Genomic DNA, 21,801 nt, shown 5'->3' with positions numbered 1-21,801 from the left:
ATTACCAATTTTATTAGATCTTGAAGCAATGCATGTAAAAAATTTAACATTTTCAACCTGTGTAGATTGTATTTAAAAAATAAAATACTTCCCAAGTGAGTTTATAAGTCTATCTTCCCTTAAGAGCTTGTTCAGTCCAATGACTAGTCAAACTGGAGAGGTTGCACATTGGTCACTACCGCCTCTGCAGCAAACACGGATGTGTTCTGAGGATGGAAGTGTGACTGTATTCTTTTGTCCTGACATCCAGCAGAGGCTTACCACCAATAGTTGATCAGTTTTCCAACCTGCAAGAGACTATTTTCACCATATTTGCTTGGGTGTGTGGAATATGTTGTGAATGTTTCATGCATAACCTTTTTTTTTTTGGAGCAGATGGATCTATATAAACTGATTAGCAAAATAAAGCAATCTCAAAGTACTGATTACTCTGATGAACTGGGCAGCAGGATGCATTCGTAGTAAGCAGAAGTTACTACTCACCAGCAAACTTCTTGTTTCAAAACGATTGGTGTTGAAGGCATTGCTCCAATAGAGACTTTAATGCAGCAATACTGTGTTTTGTCTATTTTGGAAAGTGTTAACTTGACGCTGCTGTGTTACAAGATCACATCATAATCCAATTGACAGTACAGGGTAGTTGTGGTGGGATGTGCACTCCACCAAGATTTTATGGAAATCACAGAAAACATAAATCAGGATGGCCAGATGCAGTTTGGACCATCGTCCTCCCGAATGCGAGTCCACTGTGCTAACCACTGCGCCATCCTGCTCGTCAGACAATGTGGCTGTTGAGTACAGTGACATGTTGTCTGCATATTGTAATAGTGGCACAGAAGTTTCAATACCAGCAGTATACATGGTTTATAAGAGGGAACCATGGACATTGCCGTTGGTGGGGAGGCTTGCGTGCCTCAGCGATACAGATAGCCGTACCGTAGGTGCAACCACAACAGAGGGGTATCTGTTGAGAGGCCAGACAAACCTCCGGTTCCTGAAGAGGGGCAGCAGCCTTTTCAGTAATTGCAGGGACAACAGTCTGGATGATTGACTGATCTGGACTTTTAACATTAACCAAAACGGCCTTGCTGTTGTGGTACTGCGAACGGCTGAAAGCAAGGGGAAACTACAGCCGTAATTTTTCCCAAGAGCATGCAGCTTTACTGTATGGTTAAATGATGATGGTGTCCTCTTGGGTAAAATATTCCGGAGGTAAAATAGTCCCCCATTTGGATTTCCGGGCGGGGACTACTCAGAACGACATTGTTATCAGGAGAAAGAAAACTGGCGCTCTACGGATCGGAGCGAGGAATGTCAGATCCCTTAATCGGGCAGGGAGGTTAGAAAATTTAAAAAGGGAAATGGATAACCTAAAGTTAGATATAGTGAGAATTAGTGAAGTTCGGTGGCAGGAGGAACAAAACTTGTGGTCAGGTGAATACAGGGTTATAAATACAAAATCTAATAGGGGTAATGCAGGAGTAGGTTTAATAATGAATGGGAAAATAGGAATGCGGGTAAGCTACTAAAAACAGAATAGTGAACGCATTATTGTGGCCAAGGTAGATACGAAGCCAACGCCTACCAGAGTAGTACAAATTTATATGCCAACTAGCTATGCAGATGACGAAGAGATTGATGAAATGTATGATGAGATAAAAGAAATTATTCAGATAGTGAAGGGAGAAGAAAATTTAATAGTCATGGGTGACTGGAATTCAATAGTAGGAAAGGGAAGAGAACGAGATGTAGTAGGTGGATATGGAATGGGAGTAAGGAATGAAAGACGAAGCCGCCTGGTAGAATTTAGCACAGAGCATAACTTAATCACAGCTAACACTTGGTTCAAGAATCATAAAAGAAGGTTGCATACATGGAAGCAGCCTGGAGATACTGGAAGGTCTCAGATAGATTATATAACGGTAAGACAGAGATTCAGGAACAGGTTTTAAATTGTAAGACATTTCCAGGTGCAGATGTGGACTCTGACTACAATCTATTGGTTATCAACTGTAGATTAAAACTGAAGAAACCGCAAAAAGGTGGGTATTTGAGGAGATGGGAACTTGATAAACTGAAAGAACCAGAGGTTATAGAGAGCTTCAGAAAGAGCATTAGGGAACGAGTGACAAGAATGGGGGAAAGAAGTACAGTAGAAGAAGAATGGGTAGCTTTGACAGATGAAATAGTGAAGACAGCAGAGGATCAAGTAGGTAAAAAGACGAGGGCTAGTAGAAATCCTTGGGTAACAGAAGAGATACTGAAATTAATTGATGAAAGGAGAAAATATAAAAATGCAGTAAATGAAGAAGGCAAAAAGTAATACACTAAAAAATGAGATCGACAGGAAGTGCAAAATGGCTAAGCACGGATGGCTAGAGGACAAATGTAAGGATGTAGAGGCACATGTCACTAGGGGTAAGATAGATACTGCCTACAGGAAAATTGAAGAGGTCTTTGGAGGAAAGAGAACCACTTGCATGAATATCAAGAGCTCAGATGGAAACCCAGTTCTAAGCCAAGAAGGGAAAGCAGAAAGGTGGAAGGAGTATATAGAGGGTCTATACAAGGGAGATGCACTTGAGTGCAATATTATAGAAATGGAAGAGAATGTAGATGAAGATGAAATAGGAGATATGATACTGCGTGAAGAGTTTGACAAAACACTGAAAGACCTAAGTCAAAACAAGGCCCCGGGAGTGGACGACATTCCATTAGAACTACTGACAGCCTTGGGAGAGCCAGGCCGAACAAAACTCTTCCATCTAGTGAGCGAGATCTATGAGACAGGCGAAATACCCTCAGACTTCAAGAAGAATATAATAATTCCAATCCCAAAGAAAGCAGGTGTTGACAGATGTGGAAATTACCGAACTATCAGTTTAATAAGCCACGGCTGCAAAATACTAATATGAATTCTTTACAGATGAATGGAAAAACTGGTAGAAGCCAACCTCGGGGAAGATCAGTTTGGATTCCGTAGAAATGTTGGAACACATGAGGCAATACTGACCCTATGACTTATCTTAGCAAACAGATTAAGGAAAGGCAAACCTACGTTTCTAGCATTTGTAGACTTAGAGAAAGCTTTTGACAATGTTGGCTGGAATACTCTCTTTCAAATTCCGAAGGTGGCAGGGGTAAAATACAGGCAGCAAAAGGCTATTTACAATTTGTACAGAAACCAGATGGCAGTTATAACAGTCTAGGGACATGAAAGGGAAGCAGTGGTTTGGAAGGGAGTGAGACAGGGTTGTAGCCTATCCCCGATGTTATTCAATTTGTATATTGAGCAAGCAGTGAAGGAAACAAAAGAAAAAATTCGGAGTAGGAATTAAAATCCACAGAGAAGAAATAAAAACTTTTGAGGTTCGGCGATGACATTGTAATTCTGTCAGAGACAGGAAAGGACCTGGAAGAGCAGCTGAATGGAATGGACAGTGCTTGAAAGGAGATATAAATTGAACATCAACATAAGCAAAATGAGGATTATGGAATGTAGTCGAATTAAATCGGGTGATGCTAGGGGAATTAGATTAGGAAATGAGACGCTTAAAGTAGTAAATGAGTTTTGTTGTTTGGGGAGCAAAATAACTGATGCTGGTCGAAGTAGAGAGGGTATAAAATGTAGACTGGCAATGGCAAGGAAAGTGTTTCTGAAGAAGAGAAATTTGTTAATGTCGAGTATAAATTTAAGTGTCAGGAAGTTGTTTCTGAAAGTATTTGTATGGAGTGTAGCCATGTATGAAAGTGAAACATGGACGATAAATAGTTTGGACAAGAAGAGAATAGAAGCTATCAAAATGTGGTGCTACAGAAGATGGTAGGTAGGTAGGTAGGTGGTTAGTGTTTAACGTCCCGTCGACAACGAGGTCATTAGAAACGGAGCCCGAGCTCGGGTTAGGGAAGGATTAGGAAGGAAATCGGCCGTGCCCTTTCAAAGGAACCATCTCGGCATTTGCCTGAAACGATTTAGGGAAATCACGGAAAACCTAAATCAGGATGGTTGGAGATGAGATTGAACCGTCGTCCTCCCGAATGCGAGTCCAGTGTGCTAACCACTGCGCCACTTCGCTCGGTGCTACAGAAGAATGCTTAAGATTATATGGGTAGAACACAGAACTAAAGAGGAGGTATGGAACAGAATTGGAGGGAAGAGAAATTTGTGGCACAACTTGACTAGAAAGGATTGGTTGGTAGGGCATATTCTGAGGCAACAAGGGATCACCAATTTAGTGTTGGAGGGCAGCGTGGAGGGTAAAAAATCCTAGAGGGAGACCAAGAGATGAATACACTAAACAGATTCAGAAGGATGTAGGTTGCAGTAGGTACTAGGAGATGATGAAGCTTGCACAGGATAGAGTAGCATGGAGATCCGCATCAAACCAGTCTCTGGATGAAGACCACAACAACAACAACAACAACAACGATAACGACAACAAGAGGGGCCTTGTGATATTCCAAGTGGGCCCATCACCTCATTGCTCAACAAGATAGAGGCAAAATAAATGTCAAGCAGCCTGTAGATACCAGCAATGAAGGTACTGTTTATTTGAAAAGTATTAGTATATGGTATGGATGTGTACATAGTTACTATGCAACTGAGGTATTGAGGCGTGCAGTGAGGAAGCTGTTCCAGGCAAATTAAGTCAAGATGTCACTCATTAACACTGTGAGACTGTCATATTTTTCTCTTCCCATTCTGTAGCCATTTTAGATGCTTGGCACCAAGTCACAATGGTTCAAGCGCCATACCAGTCATGTTTTAAAAATCTGTTATGAAGTTCTACAGCTGTACTACTTTAGCATAATTAGCCTACAAGACCAGACCTGACTTGGCTCTTTTCCTTGCTTCTGTATGGGCACAATGACTCATATCACTGGGAATAGTTCCATATACCATGTTTCACTGAGGATGGGTAGCAGATGTAATGAATCTGTGACTCTGGTGGAAAATGTGCAGTTATTGGGTGACAAATATTGTCAATCCTGGGGCATTGTGCTAGAGATCTGTGAGACTCATAGTTTAAATACCTTCATTAAAATGAGGCTTTATGGAAAGTGATCCTTCACTGTATGACCAAATAACAATGTTTGAAGGTTAACAGGATGACAGGATGATCGTGTTCCCGTAGTCTTCTATTCAGCTTAGGACAGTATCTCTGATGCTTTGAGCATATTTTCTGTTTGTAAACTTCTCAACTTCCACTATATGTCCATCAAGGTAGCACTACTTGTCAGATAGGTACAGACCAACTTCCTAGTATCACTTCTTCATTATTTCACCCTGATGTTAAAATGTTTGTATTTTAGGTACATTTATTCTGTTGCCCACTGTCTCTGTTCTCTTAATGTTAATATTTTTGAAGCAAGAGCTGAGAGCATTCCAAGCTCCACAATTTTGTACACAGTTTATCAAGGGTGGAAAACAGTTTCCTTGGAATGGTTGTGGATTTGCTTTCTCCAATCTGTCAATGAACCAGCCATATGCCATTTTTCCAGAGACGTGGGAGTAGATATTTGATCATTTCTTCTTTTACCCGTTTCAAATAATGTCCCCAGTGAGCTTTGTACAAGTTCCACTTTCTTGGCGAAACTACCTTGAGCAGAAAAGGGGAGTTTGCATCAAAGTGATTAAGATAGGATAACAATCTGACAACTGGTACGGGCAGGCGGGCGGAGGATACACGCCCTGGCACAGCGTTATATAGAATGCATACTTTTACAGCAACAATGTAGCCTTGTGTGTGTTTTTTTTCTTCTCCTTTCCTTCCTCAGATTGGTGAATCCAAATCTGAATGGGAGAACTGAGCACACTTTTGAAATAATTTAACCAGGCCTCAATGTGCATAGTAGTGTCATCACAGGTGCTTTAAATTTGTTTGTTTTGATTTTCAAGGAATGGAAACTCCAGGTCAGAATAACAAAAATACTAGGAACAGGATAGACTGCTACTCACTGTAAAGATGACCCACTGAACTGTAGACAAGCACAATGAAAAGAGTGTTAGACATGTAACTATTAGCCAAAGCCTTCCTCAGCAACGAAAACACACACACACACACACACACACACACACACACTCTTGGCCACCATCACCGGCAGTTCCCACCAGAAATTCCGGTCAGAGCTGCCAGTGGTGGCACATAAATGTACGTAAGGTGTTCTTGCTTGTGTGAACGTGTGTGTCTTTTCTTTACTGAGGAAGGCTTTGGCCGATAGCTATGTGTGTAACAGTCTTTTCATTGCGCCCGTCTGCAATTTGACGTGTCATCTTTACAGTGAGTAGCAATCTATTCTATTCCTAATTTTGTTTTGATTTTGCTTACTTGGCGTTCAGTCTTTATTTCACCACAAGATTCTTGTTCTTGAGTTAGTCTCTGACACAACACTGTGGGTTGAGCCTATGTGTATGATCATGCTCTTATTCCGTACTTTCTGTGAATGCTCTAGCAAACTAAGTTGGAAGTGGAAATATGCTGAACAGACTTTAACGTCTTTTTCACATCAGCATATGATGTACATTTAATTGTATTCAATTTATGCATTTCCTTCTCTTCCAAGAGGATGTAGCATTCTCTGTTCCACACAGTGTGCTTACCCAGGCAGTTAACACAGAAGTCAGGTTGTACCCACTTCAGCATGAGCAAATGTAGCATATTTGACCTCTATATGCCATAAAGGTGTATCCCTATTTCTCACCTCATGGAGTTCAGTATGTATGGTCTTTTGTTGAAAATAGCACGTCCAGCTTTAAAATGGCAAAACTGGCGAGTCAATATCAACGGTGCTATCTTTTCCATAGTACAGTTCTCCTGGTGCACTTTGTTTCAAACTCCAGTGTTTTCATCATATGCTTACTTTTACTGAAGCTCTTCAGAATCAGCATGCATAATGTTACAGCACTTCACAGTATGTTTACTAAAATTAAATGTGTAGTGAAACTGCAACAATTGCGTAATCTTAGAATATTTTAGACCTCATAAGCTTGGTGTTTTGTCTGTCATGTCACTGTTTTTACAGGTAATATCACTATGCAGTCTTTTATTGTACCTCAGTGACTCAGTTAAACTTTCAAGAACCTTTAACATATAAAAGGTCCGGATTTTCCCAAACATACCATATTACCATTTAATGATAAAAATGTAATAGAAGTCGCCTGCAGCTATCACAAAAGACGGCATGTGCGTTACTTAAACTGTATATTTGTGACTGCAGACAAGAGATTTAAAAACAAGAGAGACAACGAAACAAATATGTATCGACATGCTGGGCTCGTTGTTTTTAAATCTGAAGATTACTAGTCAAGAGGGCTACTTTCCTGAACCCTCTTTGATGTACTTGTGTTTCAACTGCTCATTGCACCATTCAAACTGCTGAAAGCATTTCTTGTAGACCAGCACCTACAACCATCGCCCGCAGACTCCCATCCTACATCAAAGACACAAACCACTTCCTAGAATGCCTCAAATCCATTCCCACTCCTCTCCCACCTGAAACCTTTCTTGTCACCATAGATGCTACATCCCTTTACACAAACATCCCACATACCCAGGGTCTCTCTGCCCTTGAGCACTACCTCTCCCAACGCCCACCCGAAGATCTTCCAGAAACCTCGTTCCTTATCACACTTACCAACTTCATCCTCACCCATAATTACTTCACTTTTGAAGGCCAGACCTACAAATAAATCAGGGGAACGGCCATGGGAACCAGGATGGCTCCGTCCTATGCCAACCTCTTCATGGGCCGCATGGAGGAGGCTTTCCTGAAGACCCAACAGCTGCTTCCCCTGGCCTGGTATAGGTTTATAGATGACATCTTTGTGGTCTGGACTCATGGTGAAGAAACACTCCTTAATTTCCTCCACAACCTCAACTCCTTTTCGAATCTGAATTTCACCTGGTTCTTCTCCAAAACCCAAGCCACCTTCCTGGATGTTGACCTTCATCTTGTTGAAGCTCACATCCACACCTCTGTCCATATCAAACCCACAAACAAACAACAGTACCTTCACTTTGATAGCTGCCATCCTTTCCACATCAAACGCTCCCTTCCCTACAGCCTAGGTATTCGTGGCAAACGTATCTGCTCCAGTGACGAATCCCTCAACAATTACACCAGTAACATGACCAGTGCTTTCCTCTCCCGCAACTATCCTGCAGACCTTGTCCACAAACAGATTTCCCGAGCAATACATTCCTCCCCGTCCAACAACAATGTTCCTACCCCCAGACCACACAGAAGCACATCCCTTGTCACCCAATATTATCCTGGCCTCGAAAACATCAACAAATTACTCCGCCACGGATATGACTTTCTCAAGTCAACCCCTGAAATGAGATCATCCCTTGACAAAATTCTCCCTACACCACCCAGAGTTGCCTTTCGTCGCCCCCCTAACCTCCGTAACATCCTTGTTAAACCCTACAATATTCCCAGACTACCTTCTCTACCCAGCGGTTCCTACCCCTGTAACCGACCCCGCTGCAAAACCTGCCTCCCCCCACAACCACCTACTCCAGCCCCGCTACTGGTAAAACATACACAATTCAAGGCAGGGCTACGGGTGAAACTACACATGTCATTTATCAACTGACATGCCTGCACTGCACAGCCTTTTACATCGGCATGACAACAACTAAACTGGCTGAGCGCATGAACGGACACAGGCGAACTGTCCGCCTAGGAGATGCCCAATATCCAGTAGCGGAGCATGCCCTCCAGCATAATTCTAGAGACCTAGGAACCTGCTACACCGTATGTGCCATTTGGCTTCTCCCACCCAACACCAGTCCCTCTGAACTGCGGAGATGGGAACTTGCACTCCAACACGTCCTTTCATCCCGCCATCCCCCTGGACTGAACCTACGTTAAACAACCTCACTCCCATTCACTCTTCAGTCTTCTCCTCTTTCCCTTTCCTCTTTAGCCATTCACGCATCTTTTCATCCTACATAGTTGTGTTTATCTTTATACTATATACCTCTTTACCTCTGTATGCATCCTCTTTGGTTTGAAGCTGGCACAGTACTTACAGTAGAATATCTTTGGCTTCCCTCTGACAACCATGCCTCCATCCTTGCTACCCTCCCTGTTTTCCTTTCCCTGTTGCTTCATAACCTGGGTTGTGAGTAACTGAATCTCCTTTCCCTTCTTCCCTTTCTTTCCCCTCTCTCCTCCTCGATGAAGGAACATTTGTTCCGAAAGCTAGGAACGTAAATTTTCGGTTCTGTTTTATGTGTATCTATCGGCTGTACTGAGCTGAGGTAAGTACTGGCCAGCCCCTCTATCTCTTTGTTAGTAATTGAAAGCATTTCTTTGGCTGCCATTAAGCTTCTATGAGCAGCTAGGGAAAATGAAACAAGCCTACTGCAAAACCTGAGCACGCAAAAATACAGCTTGAGTTGGTAGGTGCCCCAAATGTTGCTCATTATAACTGGTTTTGCCTCAAAATCCATCCATTGTGTCAGCATGTAGCATTCCTTCTGTTTTAGTTTTGTTGAGGACCTTGCAACACAAGTAGTTAATCCAAGATCTCTGTGACATGCGAATTTCAACATTTATGGAAAGGATAGATTGCTACTCACTGTAAAGATGACATGCTGACTTACAGAGAGGCACGACAAAAAGACTGGCTTGAGCAGCTTTTTGTTGTGCCTGTCTGCAGCGCAAAATGTCATCTTTATATTGAGTAGCGATCTATCCTGTCCATAATTGTTGGTATTCAACCTGGACTTTCCACAGTTTCATTTTGCATAACACACAAAATTCACTCACACTGGATGGTGGACAGTGAGTCAGTGTCAAGAGTTCACACCTGTCGCAAGCAAGCCACAAGCTAGGTTCACCAAATGCATACCCAGCCAATACTACAGAGTTCCCATTTGCTGCTTGCCATTTGGCTCAACCCAGCGGGCACATGTGATTTATTGAATGCTACTGATGAGATGACCATTAATCATCTAAAACAGTGATATATTTTTATTCTTTAGCAGAGTATATATTAATGTGACAGGTTAAAAGTGTGTACCAGACCAGCAGTTGAACATGGATGCACGAATTTTGCATCAATGTACAACCAATTATACCATCCAAATACATCTCATCTCTCAGGAGAGAGATATTTGTATTGCAATGCCTGCAAAATCGGGGTCTCATGGTTCAAGCTCTGGTCTGAAACACAGTTTTAACTTACCACAAAAGCATACACATATATGAAATACTTTAATTTGCAGTTTACAAATATTATTGCTCATACAAATAAAACAAGTTGTGTAGGGGGCACATAATCTGTGGTTAACTATAATTTTACAAAATGCAAGCAGCCTACAAACTGATGAAATGGCAGTTTGATGTGACTACACATCCAATGGCAAACTGATAAACTCAGCTTTAAAATATTTCCAATTGCAAATTGAAAAATAAGTAGTGCGTTCTATACAACACCTGTAACACATATCAAGTTTCCGACATTCAGCTAGCATAAAGCAGTAAAGGTTATTTCTAAAAATTATATAAATCTTTTATGATTCTACTCCTAATACACCATGCCATAAGCAAATGCATTCTTAACATGTTACCAGTATACTTCAGGAGTCAATGACAGACCATTTGCAATCATGAATGAAGATTTTAAAACCTACACTGAAAGAAAGAGATCCAAATAAATTGTTCTGAAAAGCTACTTTGCAATCATTAAAGTGTTTCAGTCAAGCTGGAAAGTTCCCAAACATTAGAAAATATTTATAGTTTTCCTGATACATAAGAAATGAATATTTTATATTTTACCTGTTTTTCATCTGTCAAAGTTTCACATGTTTTTGCTGTTTTAGCTGGACGTATCTCTTCATTGGCTGACTTGGTCATATTCGATGAAACATTTGCTGTGGTCTCACATGGGTTCCTATTCTCCTCATCTTGGGTTATACAGTCATTGTTCTGTAAAAGTAATATGTGCAGTTACTGTAAGTATATAATGACACTCATGAAGCCGGAACTATTTAAAGTAACTGTTTCGTATAGTTATGTCCTTCGATCAGTAATTCTCTGCAAACAGTAGCCTTTCTTTCGGTCATTCTTGCTCAAGTTACTGCCCATACTCTTGCTACGACCAAACAGTTCGCGAAAACTGACAGAGATGATAACTTTAGACAGAAAAGTATTGAAAGCTTGCTCTAATTAAATAGATCCATTACTACTCCAATCAATAACATAAGGAATATTTTGTGACAAACTAACAAGGCTGCAACAGTACCCACAAATAGAAGAGGCAATGAGAACAGTGTCTAAGAATAGATTACATTCTCGCTTTCAGGCTTCAGCTGGTTAGTAGCCTCTCAGTACACTTTCTGTAATGTGTTGCCTAAACATAAAGGCATATATGACCTCAAAATATTTGGTCGACTTTAAAAAAAAAAATATTATACTGTTGTCTATTTTGGTGACCTCTGATAGTTAATACTAAAACTTTAACAAAAAAATTTACATAAAATATAGGACATCTCAACATTGCTCACTTGACTTCTGTTGCAAAAGAACATGACTATCATTGGGTCACAATCCTGCAGTCACACTGTAACCAGTTATGATGCTTAATAATGAACTTGGCATGCCATGATTAAACTAATCAAGCATCTGTTGTCAAATATCTGAACATTGTTTCCTGTATATTTTGTGAATAATAGTCCACTGAGTATCTGTATTTTGGTTTTTAATTCCTATATTAATTACAAAGTGAAATCTCCATGATCAGGTTTTCCAAGTTTGTTTTGAAGCTTTTCAAAGTTTCCACTCCGAAATACGTGCAGGAAAAAGACAGTGGGCATGCTTTTATTAATAAAATACATAAATTTTGTTGTTTCTGTGTGCTATGTGAAAACATTATCAATTCATTAAAAATTGAATTTTCTGTTCTTCAGTCAACCTTCTTGGCATTTGCACTCTTAGGACATTGGAGTCCTAAGTGTGTAGTCCCAAGACTACATAGAGTGTGCAAGTAGATACAGTTGGCACTGTCATCAAGTACCTAGATTATGTATTTTGAAGATGATGATATGTGTGCTTTGCATATGTCACATATATTGTTAGCACTCGAATCATGTCAGACGACGTGGTAAGCCTCAGTTAATCGGTGTACATGTGACACCACGTGCACCTAGTATATTGCAAAATGCATAAAAATGTGATTTTCCGGTGCTTATACGTTGGTGATGGAAAAAGGTAGGGTCAAGTGTTCTGGACAGCCCCTGGGCTAGGGACCATTTACATACCCAACAGGGTCAAAGTATGAATATTACACACTTCCTCCTGCTTAGGCAAATGGAGAAAATCTGTTGGTTCTTTTTGCACCTGACGTGGTCTATGCTGAGTCTTAAGAGGCTTATGGAGTTCATGGGTAGTTCCTTATAATAACCCACAAATAATTTTTTTTTAAACAAATTTTTGTACCAAAACTGAGCCATTGATTCCAAGATGGCTACTCACAGCAAATGGCTGAAATTTTTGCTATATATTCTTAACATCCTGATCTTGAACAGCCTTGAAAATGTTTACATTTCCTGCATACAAAGGTTCAAAGTTATCTTACACATGTATGTAAAATACACACACAAAATCCGGTGTGAGGCAAAAATCCAAATAATAAATAACCACAGAACAAACTTCCAAATTTTAACATTCTATTCTATAGACATTTATCTGGAAGTGCTATCTTCTGGTTTTCAAAAATCTTTATCCGTCATTGAGAAACACCCCCAAACAGTGTTATTGGGTACCAAAATAGAGATGCAGATTCCAAGACAGCTACAAACAGCAAACTGCTGAAATTTTTACAGTATATTCCTACAATCCTAATCTTTAACAACCTTCAAAATTTTCTGGATATGTTTAACAGTTTACAACATAAAGAGGTTTGAAATTAACCTGCCTGTACCCAAAATGTGCACTTAAAAACCCGCTGTGAGGCAAAAACACATTTTTATAAAGTGACGTAGCATGGAGAAATATGCTGTAAAGTATGTCTGTTATCATCACAAGTATTCTGGGAACCCAATGGGGTAGTTCTGAAGCACATGAAAAATTTTTGTGCATTTAAAATCTGGTCTGAGGTGTAAAATTAGTGTTGTGTTATTTCAATTTCACATAAGTAAACTATCAAAATTTTACTGATACATAAAGTTCTTTTCATGTGAATGACAGTGAAAAGAAGGGAAACAGCAGAAAAAAGGCTTCTATTGAAGGCCAAAACAGGCAAATATACTCCTGTTTAAAAGACTGGCTGAAAAGTTGAATACCAGCTGCATGATCCAACTTCCTCAGCACTTTTAAAAATTTTACCCAAAAATTCTGGCATGTGAACATATTCATGCTTTTTTATGCTGATAGAGAAGGAGACAGTGGCAGTGGGAAAGAGATGGACAAGTAATAAATACTAGAAGATGGTAGACAGTGGTCGTGGTATAGAAAGAGTGAAGGAGATAGTGGCAGTGTGAGAGAAAGAGAGGGACACAGTGGCATGGAACATAGTTGACAGTGACAGAACAGTGGTTGGAACTAGAACGAAGAAGACAGGGCCAGCAAGAGATGAAGAGAGAGACAAAGCTAACAAGGAAGAATCAAACAATGGAAAATCCAGGATGGAATGTGACAATATTATACAAAGGATAGTTGTTACCATACAGTGGAGAAGCTGAGTCAGAAATAGGCACAACAAAAACACTGTCAGAAAGTGAGCTTTTGGCCAACAAAGCCATCGTCGAAGATAGAAAAACAAACAAACAAACACACACACACACACACACACACGGATGCACAAGCAACTCACACACACCTGACCACAGTCCCTGGTAGCTGAAGCCAGATTGCGAGCAGCAGGGAATGATGGGTGGAGCAAGGGTGGGTGGTGGGAGTAAGGAGGAAGCTGGGGCAGGGAGGAGGAGGAATAGCTTGGTAGGGGTGGGGGATAGTAAAGTAGTAAAGTACTGCCTGTGGGAGCGTGCAGGGCCGAGGTGGAGAGAGGGTAGGGCAGCTATGCGCAGTCGAAAGGTTAAACAGAGTATGGGGAGAGTGGGGGTGGTGGAAAAGGAGAGAAGTAAAAAGACAGGGTGCATGGCTGTGTAGTGCTGGAATGGAAAAAGGGAAGGGGGCTAGATGGGTAAGGATAATGACTACCAAGGTTGAGGCCAGGAAGGCTATGGTAATGTAAGCTGTATTGCTGGGATGCAGGGAGAGTTCCCACCTGTGCAACTCAGAAAAGCTTGTGTCGATGGAAAGGTTACAAATGGCACAGGTTGTGAAGCAGTCATTGAAATCAATGCCGTGTTTGATGGTATGCTCAGCAAAGGGGTGGTCCAGCTGTTTCTTGGCCACAGTTTGTCGTATGCTCAGCAAAGGTGTGGTCCAGCTGTTTCTTGCCCACAGTTTGTCAGTGGCCATTCATGCAGACAGACAGCTTGTAGATCACATGACTGGCTTCACAGGTAGCCCTACCTGTGAATTTGGCTTTTTATATACCATAATACCCATTATGGGGATGGCCACTTCTATAATTGATATTTATGGCAAATCATTATTCCTGACCGAGCTCCAGAGGTTCAGAATGTAAAATGTGCCGGTAATATCCAGTGTGCCGTGTGGTTTGAGGCGTCATGCCACAGACTGTGTGGCCCCTCCCACTGGAGGTTTGAGTCCTCCCTCGGGTGTGTGTGTGTGTGTGTGTGTGTGTGAGTGTGTTGTTCTTAGCATAAGTTAGTTTAAGTAGTAAGCCTAGAGACCAATGACCTAAGCAGTTTGGTCCCTTAGGAATTCACACACATTTGAACATTTATCCAGTCTGAGGTGTAAATGTAGTTTAACTGATGTAGTGAACTCATGGCAAGAATTCTGGGGTAATAACAAGGGTCCTGAAGTCACCAAACTATGTTTTTAGTCAGCAATTTTTTCCAATAATAAAAATTTGCGACACAATGTCTCTGTATAACTCGCACTTCACACCTGGTCTCACCTGTTGGCGTATGCACCTTGCAAAAAATTATTTTGGCATACAAAATTCTTTGTACTTGCTAATCAAACACTACATCTTTTAATATGCTGTACGTGTAGCCTAAAAATATGGTACGTTTTTGCAGAAAGTAGTGTAAAGTGAACTTGTGTTGGAATGGAAGTCCTGCACTCTCGTTAAACCAGAGGGAGCATCTGTTTTGTGGTGTGGTCATTTTACCACTTTACATTGCACTCTGTATACTGCTTTGAAACCTTGTTCCTCTAATGGTGGTTTAACTTTTTCTTGATTTGACTTTGGATTCCATTTTTTGTATTTGGATGACACAAACAGCGATTCCCAATTCTATGTTCTGTGTTAACCTTACATTATGCATACTTACTTGTTGTTTGTATGTGGCATAGTATACAAATAAACAGCTGAAACTTAACTGCCTTATAGAATTTGTTTTATATAAGCAACATATTCCACTGTAGCAGGGAAAAGAAAGAAATCAGCAGAAAAATGCTGTTGTTGGAGTATAAAAAGGCAAATATGTTCTTCTTTAAGAGATTCTACGGACAAATGGGGAAACAGCTGCCTCAATCTTCCCCTTCCTCACCAAAAACTTTGGGATGTGAGCGTATTGTGATTTTTTGTGCTTATAGAGAGTAACAGAGAAACAGTGATGGTGGAAGAGAGAGGAGACAACGATGTTGGGAGAGAGAAAGTGGCAGTGAAAGTGATAGAGAGATAAACACAACAGCAGTTGGAGCCCAAGAGAGGGGAGCTAGTGATGATCAGTGAGAGACAGGGCAGTAAAAGAGCATACCAACCTAAAGATTCTTGATCTAGGCCTCAATACTCCAAGCAAACCCAGAGTTGCCACAAGTTTCCCCACGTGAAATTCCCTGATTTCCAGACAAGCTTTAGCATTTTTCCCTGACAAATTTTGAGATCTCAAGGGTAAGTTAAGACATAAGTGGACAACCTGTTGTTGCAAAAAATGGTTCAAATGGCTCTAAGCATGATGGGACTTAACATCTGAGGTCATTAGTCCCCTAGACTTAGAACTAGTTAAACCTAACTAACCTAAGGACATCACACACATCCATGCCCAAGGCAGGATTCGAACCTGCGACTGTAGCAGCAGCGCAGTTCCGGACTGAAGCGCCTAGAACCGCTCAGCCACAGCGGCCGGCCCTGTCTTTGCAGCTGTCATACAAGAAACAATAGTGCAAACAAGGAAATATATATATATATATATATATATATATATATATAGTTATAATAGAAGGAAACATTCCACGAAGGAAAAATATACCTAAAAACAAAGATGATGTGACTTACCAAATGAAAGTGCTGGCAGGTCGACAGACACACAAACGAACACAAACATACACACAAAATTCAAGCTTTCGCAACAAACTGTTGCCTCATCAGGAAAGAGGGAAGGAGAGGGAAAGACGAAAGGATGTGGGTTTTAAGGGAGAGGGTAAGGAGTCATTCCAGTCCCGGGAGCGGAAAGACTTACCTTAGGGGGAAAAAAGGACGGGTATACACTCGCGCACACACACACATATCCATCCACACATATACAGACACAAGCAGACATATTTCAGTGAGATGTCTGCTTGTGTCTGTATATGTGTGGATGGATATGTGTGTGTGTGTGCGCGCGCGCGCGAGTGTATACCCGACCTTTTTTCCCCCTAAGGTAAGTCTTTCCGCTCCCGGGACTGGAATGACCGCTTACCCTCTCCCTTAAAACCCACATCCTTTCGTCTTTCCCTCTCCTTCCCTCTTTCCTGATGAGGCAACAGTTTGTTGCGAAAGCTTGAATTTTGTGTGTATGTTTGTGTGTCTGTCGACCTGCCAGCACTTTCATTTGGTAAGTCACATCATCTTTGTTTATATATATATATATATATATATATATATATATATATATATATATATATATATATATATATATATATGGTTATAATAGAAGGAAACATTCCACGAAGGAAAAATATACTTAAAAACAAAGATAATGTGACTTACCAAATGAAAGTGCTGGCAGGTCGACAGACACACAAACGAACACAAACATACACACAAAATTCAAGCTTTCGCAACAAACTGTTGCCTCATCAGGAAAGAGGGAAGGAGAGGGAAAGACGAAAGGATGTGGGTTTTAAGGAAGAGGGTAAGGAGTCATTCCAGTCCCGGGAGCGGAAAGACTTACCTTAGGGGGAAAAAAGGACGGGTATACACTCGCACACACACACATATCCATCCACACATATACAGACACAAGCAGACATTATCTTTGTTTTTAAGTATATATATATATATATATATATATATATATATATATAAATAAAGAAAGATGATGAGACTTACCAAACAAAAGCGCTGGCAGGTCGATAGACACACAAACATACACACAAAATTCTAGCTTTCGCAACCAACGGTTGCCTCGTCAGGAAAGAGGGAAGGAGAGGGAAAGACAAAAGGATTTGGGTTTTAAGGGAGAGGGTAAGGAGTCATTCCAATCCCGGGAGCGGAAAGACTTACCTTAGGGGGGAAAAAAGGACAGGTATACACTCGCACACACACACATATCCATCCGCATATACACAGACACAAGCAGACATTTGTAAAGACAAAGAGTTTGGGCAGAGATGTCAGTCGAGGCGGAAGTACAGAGGCAAAGATGATGTTGAAAGACAAGTGAGGTATGAGCGGCGGCAAATTGAAATTACAAATTAGCGGAGATTGAGGCCTGGCGGACAGTGAGAAGAGAGGATATGCTGAAGGGCAAGTTCCCATCTCCGGAGTTCTGACAGGTTGGTGTTAGTGGGAAGTATCCAAATAACCCGGACGGTGTAACACTGTGCCAAGATGTGCTGGCCGTGCACCAAGGCATGTTTAGCCACAGGGTGATCCTCATTACCAACAAACACTGTCTGCCTGTGTCCATTCATGCGAATGGACAGTTTGTTGCTGGTCATTCCCACATAGAATGCGTCACAGTGTAGGCAGGTCAGTTGGTAAATCACGTGGGTGCTTTCACACGTGGCTCTGCCTTTGATCGTGTACACCTTCCGGGTTACAGGACTGGAGTAGGTGGTGGTGGGAGGGTGCATGGGACAGGTTTTACACCGGGGGCGGTTACAAGGGTAGGAGCCAGAGGGTAGGGAAGGTGGTTTGGGGATTTCATAGGGATGAACTAAGAGGTTACGAAGGCTAGGTGGACGGCGGAAAGACACTCTAGGTGGAGTGGGGAGGATTTCATGAAGGATGGATCTCATTTCAGGACAGGATTTGAGGAAGTCGTATCCCTGCTGGAGAGCCACATTCAGAATCTGATCCAGTCCCGGAAAGTATCCTGTCACAAGTGGGGCACTTTTGTGGTTCTTCTGTCGGAGGTTCTGGGCTTGAGGGGTGAGGACGTGGCTCTGGTTATTTGCTTCTGTACCAGGTCGGGAGGGTAGTTATGGGATGCAAAAGCTGTTTTCATATTGTTGGTGTAACGGTTCAGGGATTCCGGACTGGAGTAGATTCGTTTGCCACGAAGACCTAGGCTGTAGGGAAGTGACCGTTTGATGTGGAATGGGTGGCAGCTTCAACGTCAAGGAAAGTGGCATGGGATTTGGAGTAGGACCAGGTGAGTCTGATGGAACCAAAGGAGTTGAGGTTGGAGAGGAAATTCTGGAGTTCTTCTTCACTGTGAGTCCAGATCACGAAGGTGTCATCAATAAATCTGTACCAAACTTTGGGTTGGCAGGCCTGGGTAACCAAGAAGGCTTCCTCTAAGCGACCCATGAATAGGTTGGCGTACGAGAGGGCCATCCTGGTACCCATGGCTGTTCCCTTTAATTGTTGGTATGTCTGGCCTTCAAAAGTGAAGAAGTTGTGGGTCAGGATGAAGCTGGCTAAGGTAATGAGGAAAGAGGTTTTAGGTAGGGTGGCAGGTGATCGGCGTGAAAGGAAGTGCTCCATCGCAGTGAGGCCCTGGACGTGCGGAATATTTGTGTATAAGGAAGTGACATCAATGGTTACAAGGATGGTTTCCGGGGTAACAGATTGGGTAAGGATTCCAGGCGTTCAAGAAATTGGTTGGTGTCTTTGATGAAGGATGGGAGACTGCATGTAATGGGTTGAGGGTGTTGATCTACATAGGCAGAGATGCGTTCTGTGGGGGCTTGGTAACCAGCTACAATGGGGCGGCCGGAATGATTGGGTTTGTGAATTTTAGGAAGAAGGTAGACGGTAGGGGTGCGGGTTGTTGGTGGGGTCAGGAGGTTGATGGAGTCAGGTGAAAGGTTTTGTAGGGGGCCTAAGGTTCTGAGGATTCCTTCAAGCTCCGCCTGGACATCAGGAATCGGATTACCTTGGCAAACTTTGTATGTGGTGGTGTCTGAAAGCTGACGCAGTCCCTCAGCCACATACTCCCGACAATCAAGTACCACGGTCGTGGAACCCTTGTCCGCCGGAAGAATGACGATGGACCGGTCAGCCTTCAGATCACGGATAGCCTGGGCTTCAGCAGTGGTGATGTTGGGAGTAGGATTAAGGTTTTTTAAGAAGGATTGACAGGCAAGGCTGGAAGTGAGAAATTCCTGGAAGGTTTGGAGAGGGTGATTTTGAGGAAGAGGAGGTGGGTCCCGCTGTGACGGAGGACGGAACTGTTCTAGGCAGGGTTCAATTTGGATAGTGTCTTGGTGATTTGGATCATTAGGAGTAGGATTAGGATCATTTTTCTTCGTGGCAAAGTGATATTTCCTGCAGACAGTACGAGTGTACGACAGTAAATCTTTGACAAGGGCTGTTTGGTTGAATCTGGGAGTGGGGCTGAAGGTGAGGCCTTTGGATAGGACAGAGGTTTCGGATTGGGAGAGAGGTTTGGAGGAAAGGTTAACTACTGAATTAGGGTGTTGTGGTTCCAGATTGTGTTGATTGGAATTTTGAGGTTTTGGAGGGAGTGGAGCTGGAAGTGGGAGATTGAGTAGATGGGAGAGACTGGGTTTGTGTGCAATGAGAGGAGGTTGAGGTTTGTTGGAAAGGTTGTGAAGGGTGAGTGAGTTTCCTTTCCAGAGGTGGGAAACCAGGAGATTGGATAGTTTTTTGAGGTGGAGGGTGGCATTCTGTTCTAATTTGCGGTTGGCCTGTAGGAGGATGCTCTGAACAGCCGGTGTGGATGTGGGAGAGGAAAGACTGAGGACTTTTATTAAGGATAGGAGTTGACGGGTGTGTTCATTGGCTGAGTTGATGTGTAGGTGAAGGATTAGGTGGGTGAGGGCAATGGATTGTTCAGTTTGGAATTGGTATAGGGACTGATGGAAAGAAGAGTTGCAGCCAGAGATAGGAACTTTAAGTGTGAGGCCTTTGGGGGTAATGCCAAATGTCAGACAAGCCTGAGAAAATAAAATATGGGAGCGTAACCTGGCTAGGGTGAAGACATGTTTGCGGAGGGAATGTAAATAAAACTTAATGGGGTCGTTGTGGGGGTGTAAGGTAAGTCTTTCCGCTCCCGGGATTGGAATGACTCCTTACCCTTTCCCTTAAAACCCACATCCTTTCGTCTTTCCTTCTCCTTCCTTCTTTCCTGATGAAGCAACCGTTGGTTGCGAAAACTTGAATTTTGTGTGTATGTTTGTGTGTCTATCGACCTGACAGCGCTTTCAGGAGCATTTTCTTGCTGATAGAAATACATATTAAAATATAAACCAAATTTTTTTCTTATCTTGTTTTTTGTATTTGCCAATGTAAGGAAAAATTAAACACACACTCAAAGTGCTGGTCAAATAAATACAATGTGAATCACGAGGAACCTACGAGATCTAATAAACACACACAAACTGTCATATAACACATCAGGAATGTAAAAGTAGTGATTTCACCAGCATAATTACACACCGCATACAACCAAACCATACAAGCAACAAAACAACAGTCAATATTAATGCTTCTGCAGAAACAGTTCTCAGACTTTTCACTGACTAATATACTATACAACTTCACTGGTTAACATGACAGGCTGAAAAGTAATGAAGGGCTAAGTAGAAGAGAAACAAGAAACGTAGAATGGTATAAATAAGAAGATAGCAGAAAAAAATGGATTGGAGGGGGACATGGAAAACAAGAGAAAAGGGAGAAAAGGGAGAAAATAAGAAACAGCATTTATTAAATAAGGACATGCTACTGATGAACAAAATATAAATGGAAGCAGAGGAGGGCTGTTAATAGCACTTAAGTTTAGGCAGGCACTGAAATGAGAGAATATGTTGGGAGAGAAGCAAGTTTCTATCTCCAGGATATGGGAAACTACTACTAGGTGGGATGAATCGATTCCCCTTATTGTGCAACAGGCACTCTGGTCCCTTGAGTAATGCAGTAGAGCATGCTAAGTGACAGGGTAATGGGTGTCCGCTTGAAGGACAGTTTTGTTTTCATACACGCATACACAATACGTTTGCCAGTGGTCATTCCTACACAGAAAGCTGTGCAATGAAAATGTCAGTTTACCAACAATATGCGTCGTTTCACATGTTGCTCTGTCGTTGATGATGTAGGATTTACCAGTGATGGGGCTGGAGTAAATAGTGACTGGCAGGTGCATGGATTAAGTATTACAGTGGGAATGTTTTAAGACTTAGCAACCCAGGAGTAGATACAAAGATCTGGTAATGTCATGTTGTCTGACAAAGATGTTTTAGAGATTAGGAGGGTGTCTGAAGGCAACAGTGGATGGTGTGAGAACAATGCCAAGTTAAGATGATCTCATTCTATGGATTGAGTTGAGAATGTCATAGTCTATATGGAGTAATGCA

At 41.8% G+C, this 21,801-nt stretch overlaps 1 protein-coding gene across 1 annotated transcript in view; it reads right to left on the bottom strand.

The window, feature by feature from the left end:
- LOC126187674 (putative protein tag-52) overlaps nucleotides 1-21,801 on the bottom strand; it is a 174,394-nt gene that overhangs the window by 21,045 nt on the left and 131,548 nt on the right. Inside the window, exon 8 of the mRNA XM_049928907.1 lies at nucleotides 10,792-10,941. Coding sequence (XP_049784864.1) covers nucleotides 10,792-10,941 — 150 coding nt within the window. The remainder of the gene's footprint in view (nucleotides 1-10,791; nucleotides 10,942-21,801) is intronic.

The sequence above is a fragment of the Schistocerca cancellata genome, chromosome 5, assembly GCF_023864275.1.
Source record: "Schistocerca cancellata isolate TAMUIC-IGC-003103 chromosome 5, iqSchCanc2.1, whole genome shotgun sequence".
In the NCBI taxonomy this organism is placed as follows: Eukaryota; Metazoa; Arthropoda; class Insecta; order Orthoptera; family Acrididae; genus Schistocerca; species Schistocerca cancellata.
This window is presented reverse-complemented; position numbering and strand designations above follow the sequence as displayed.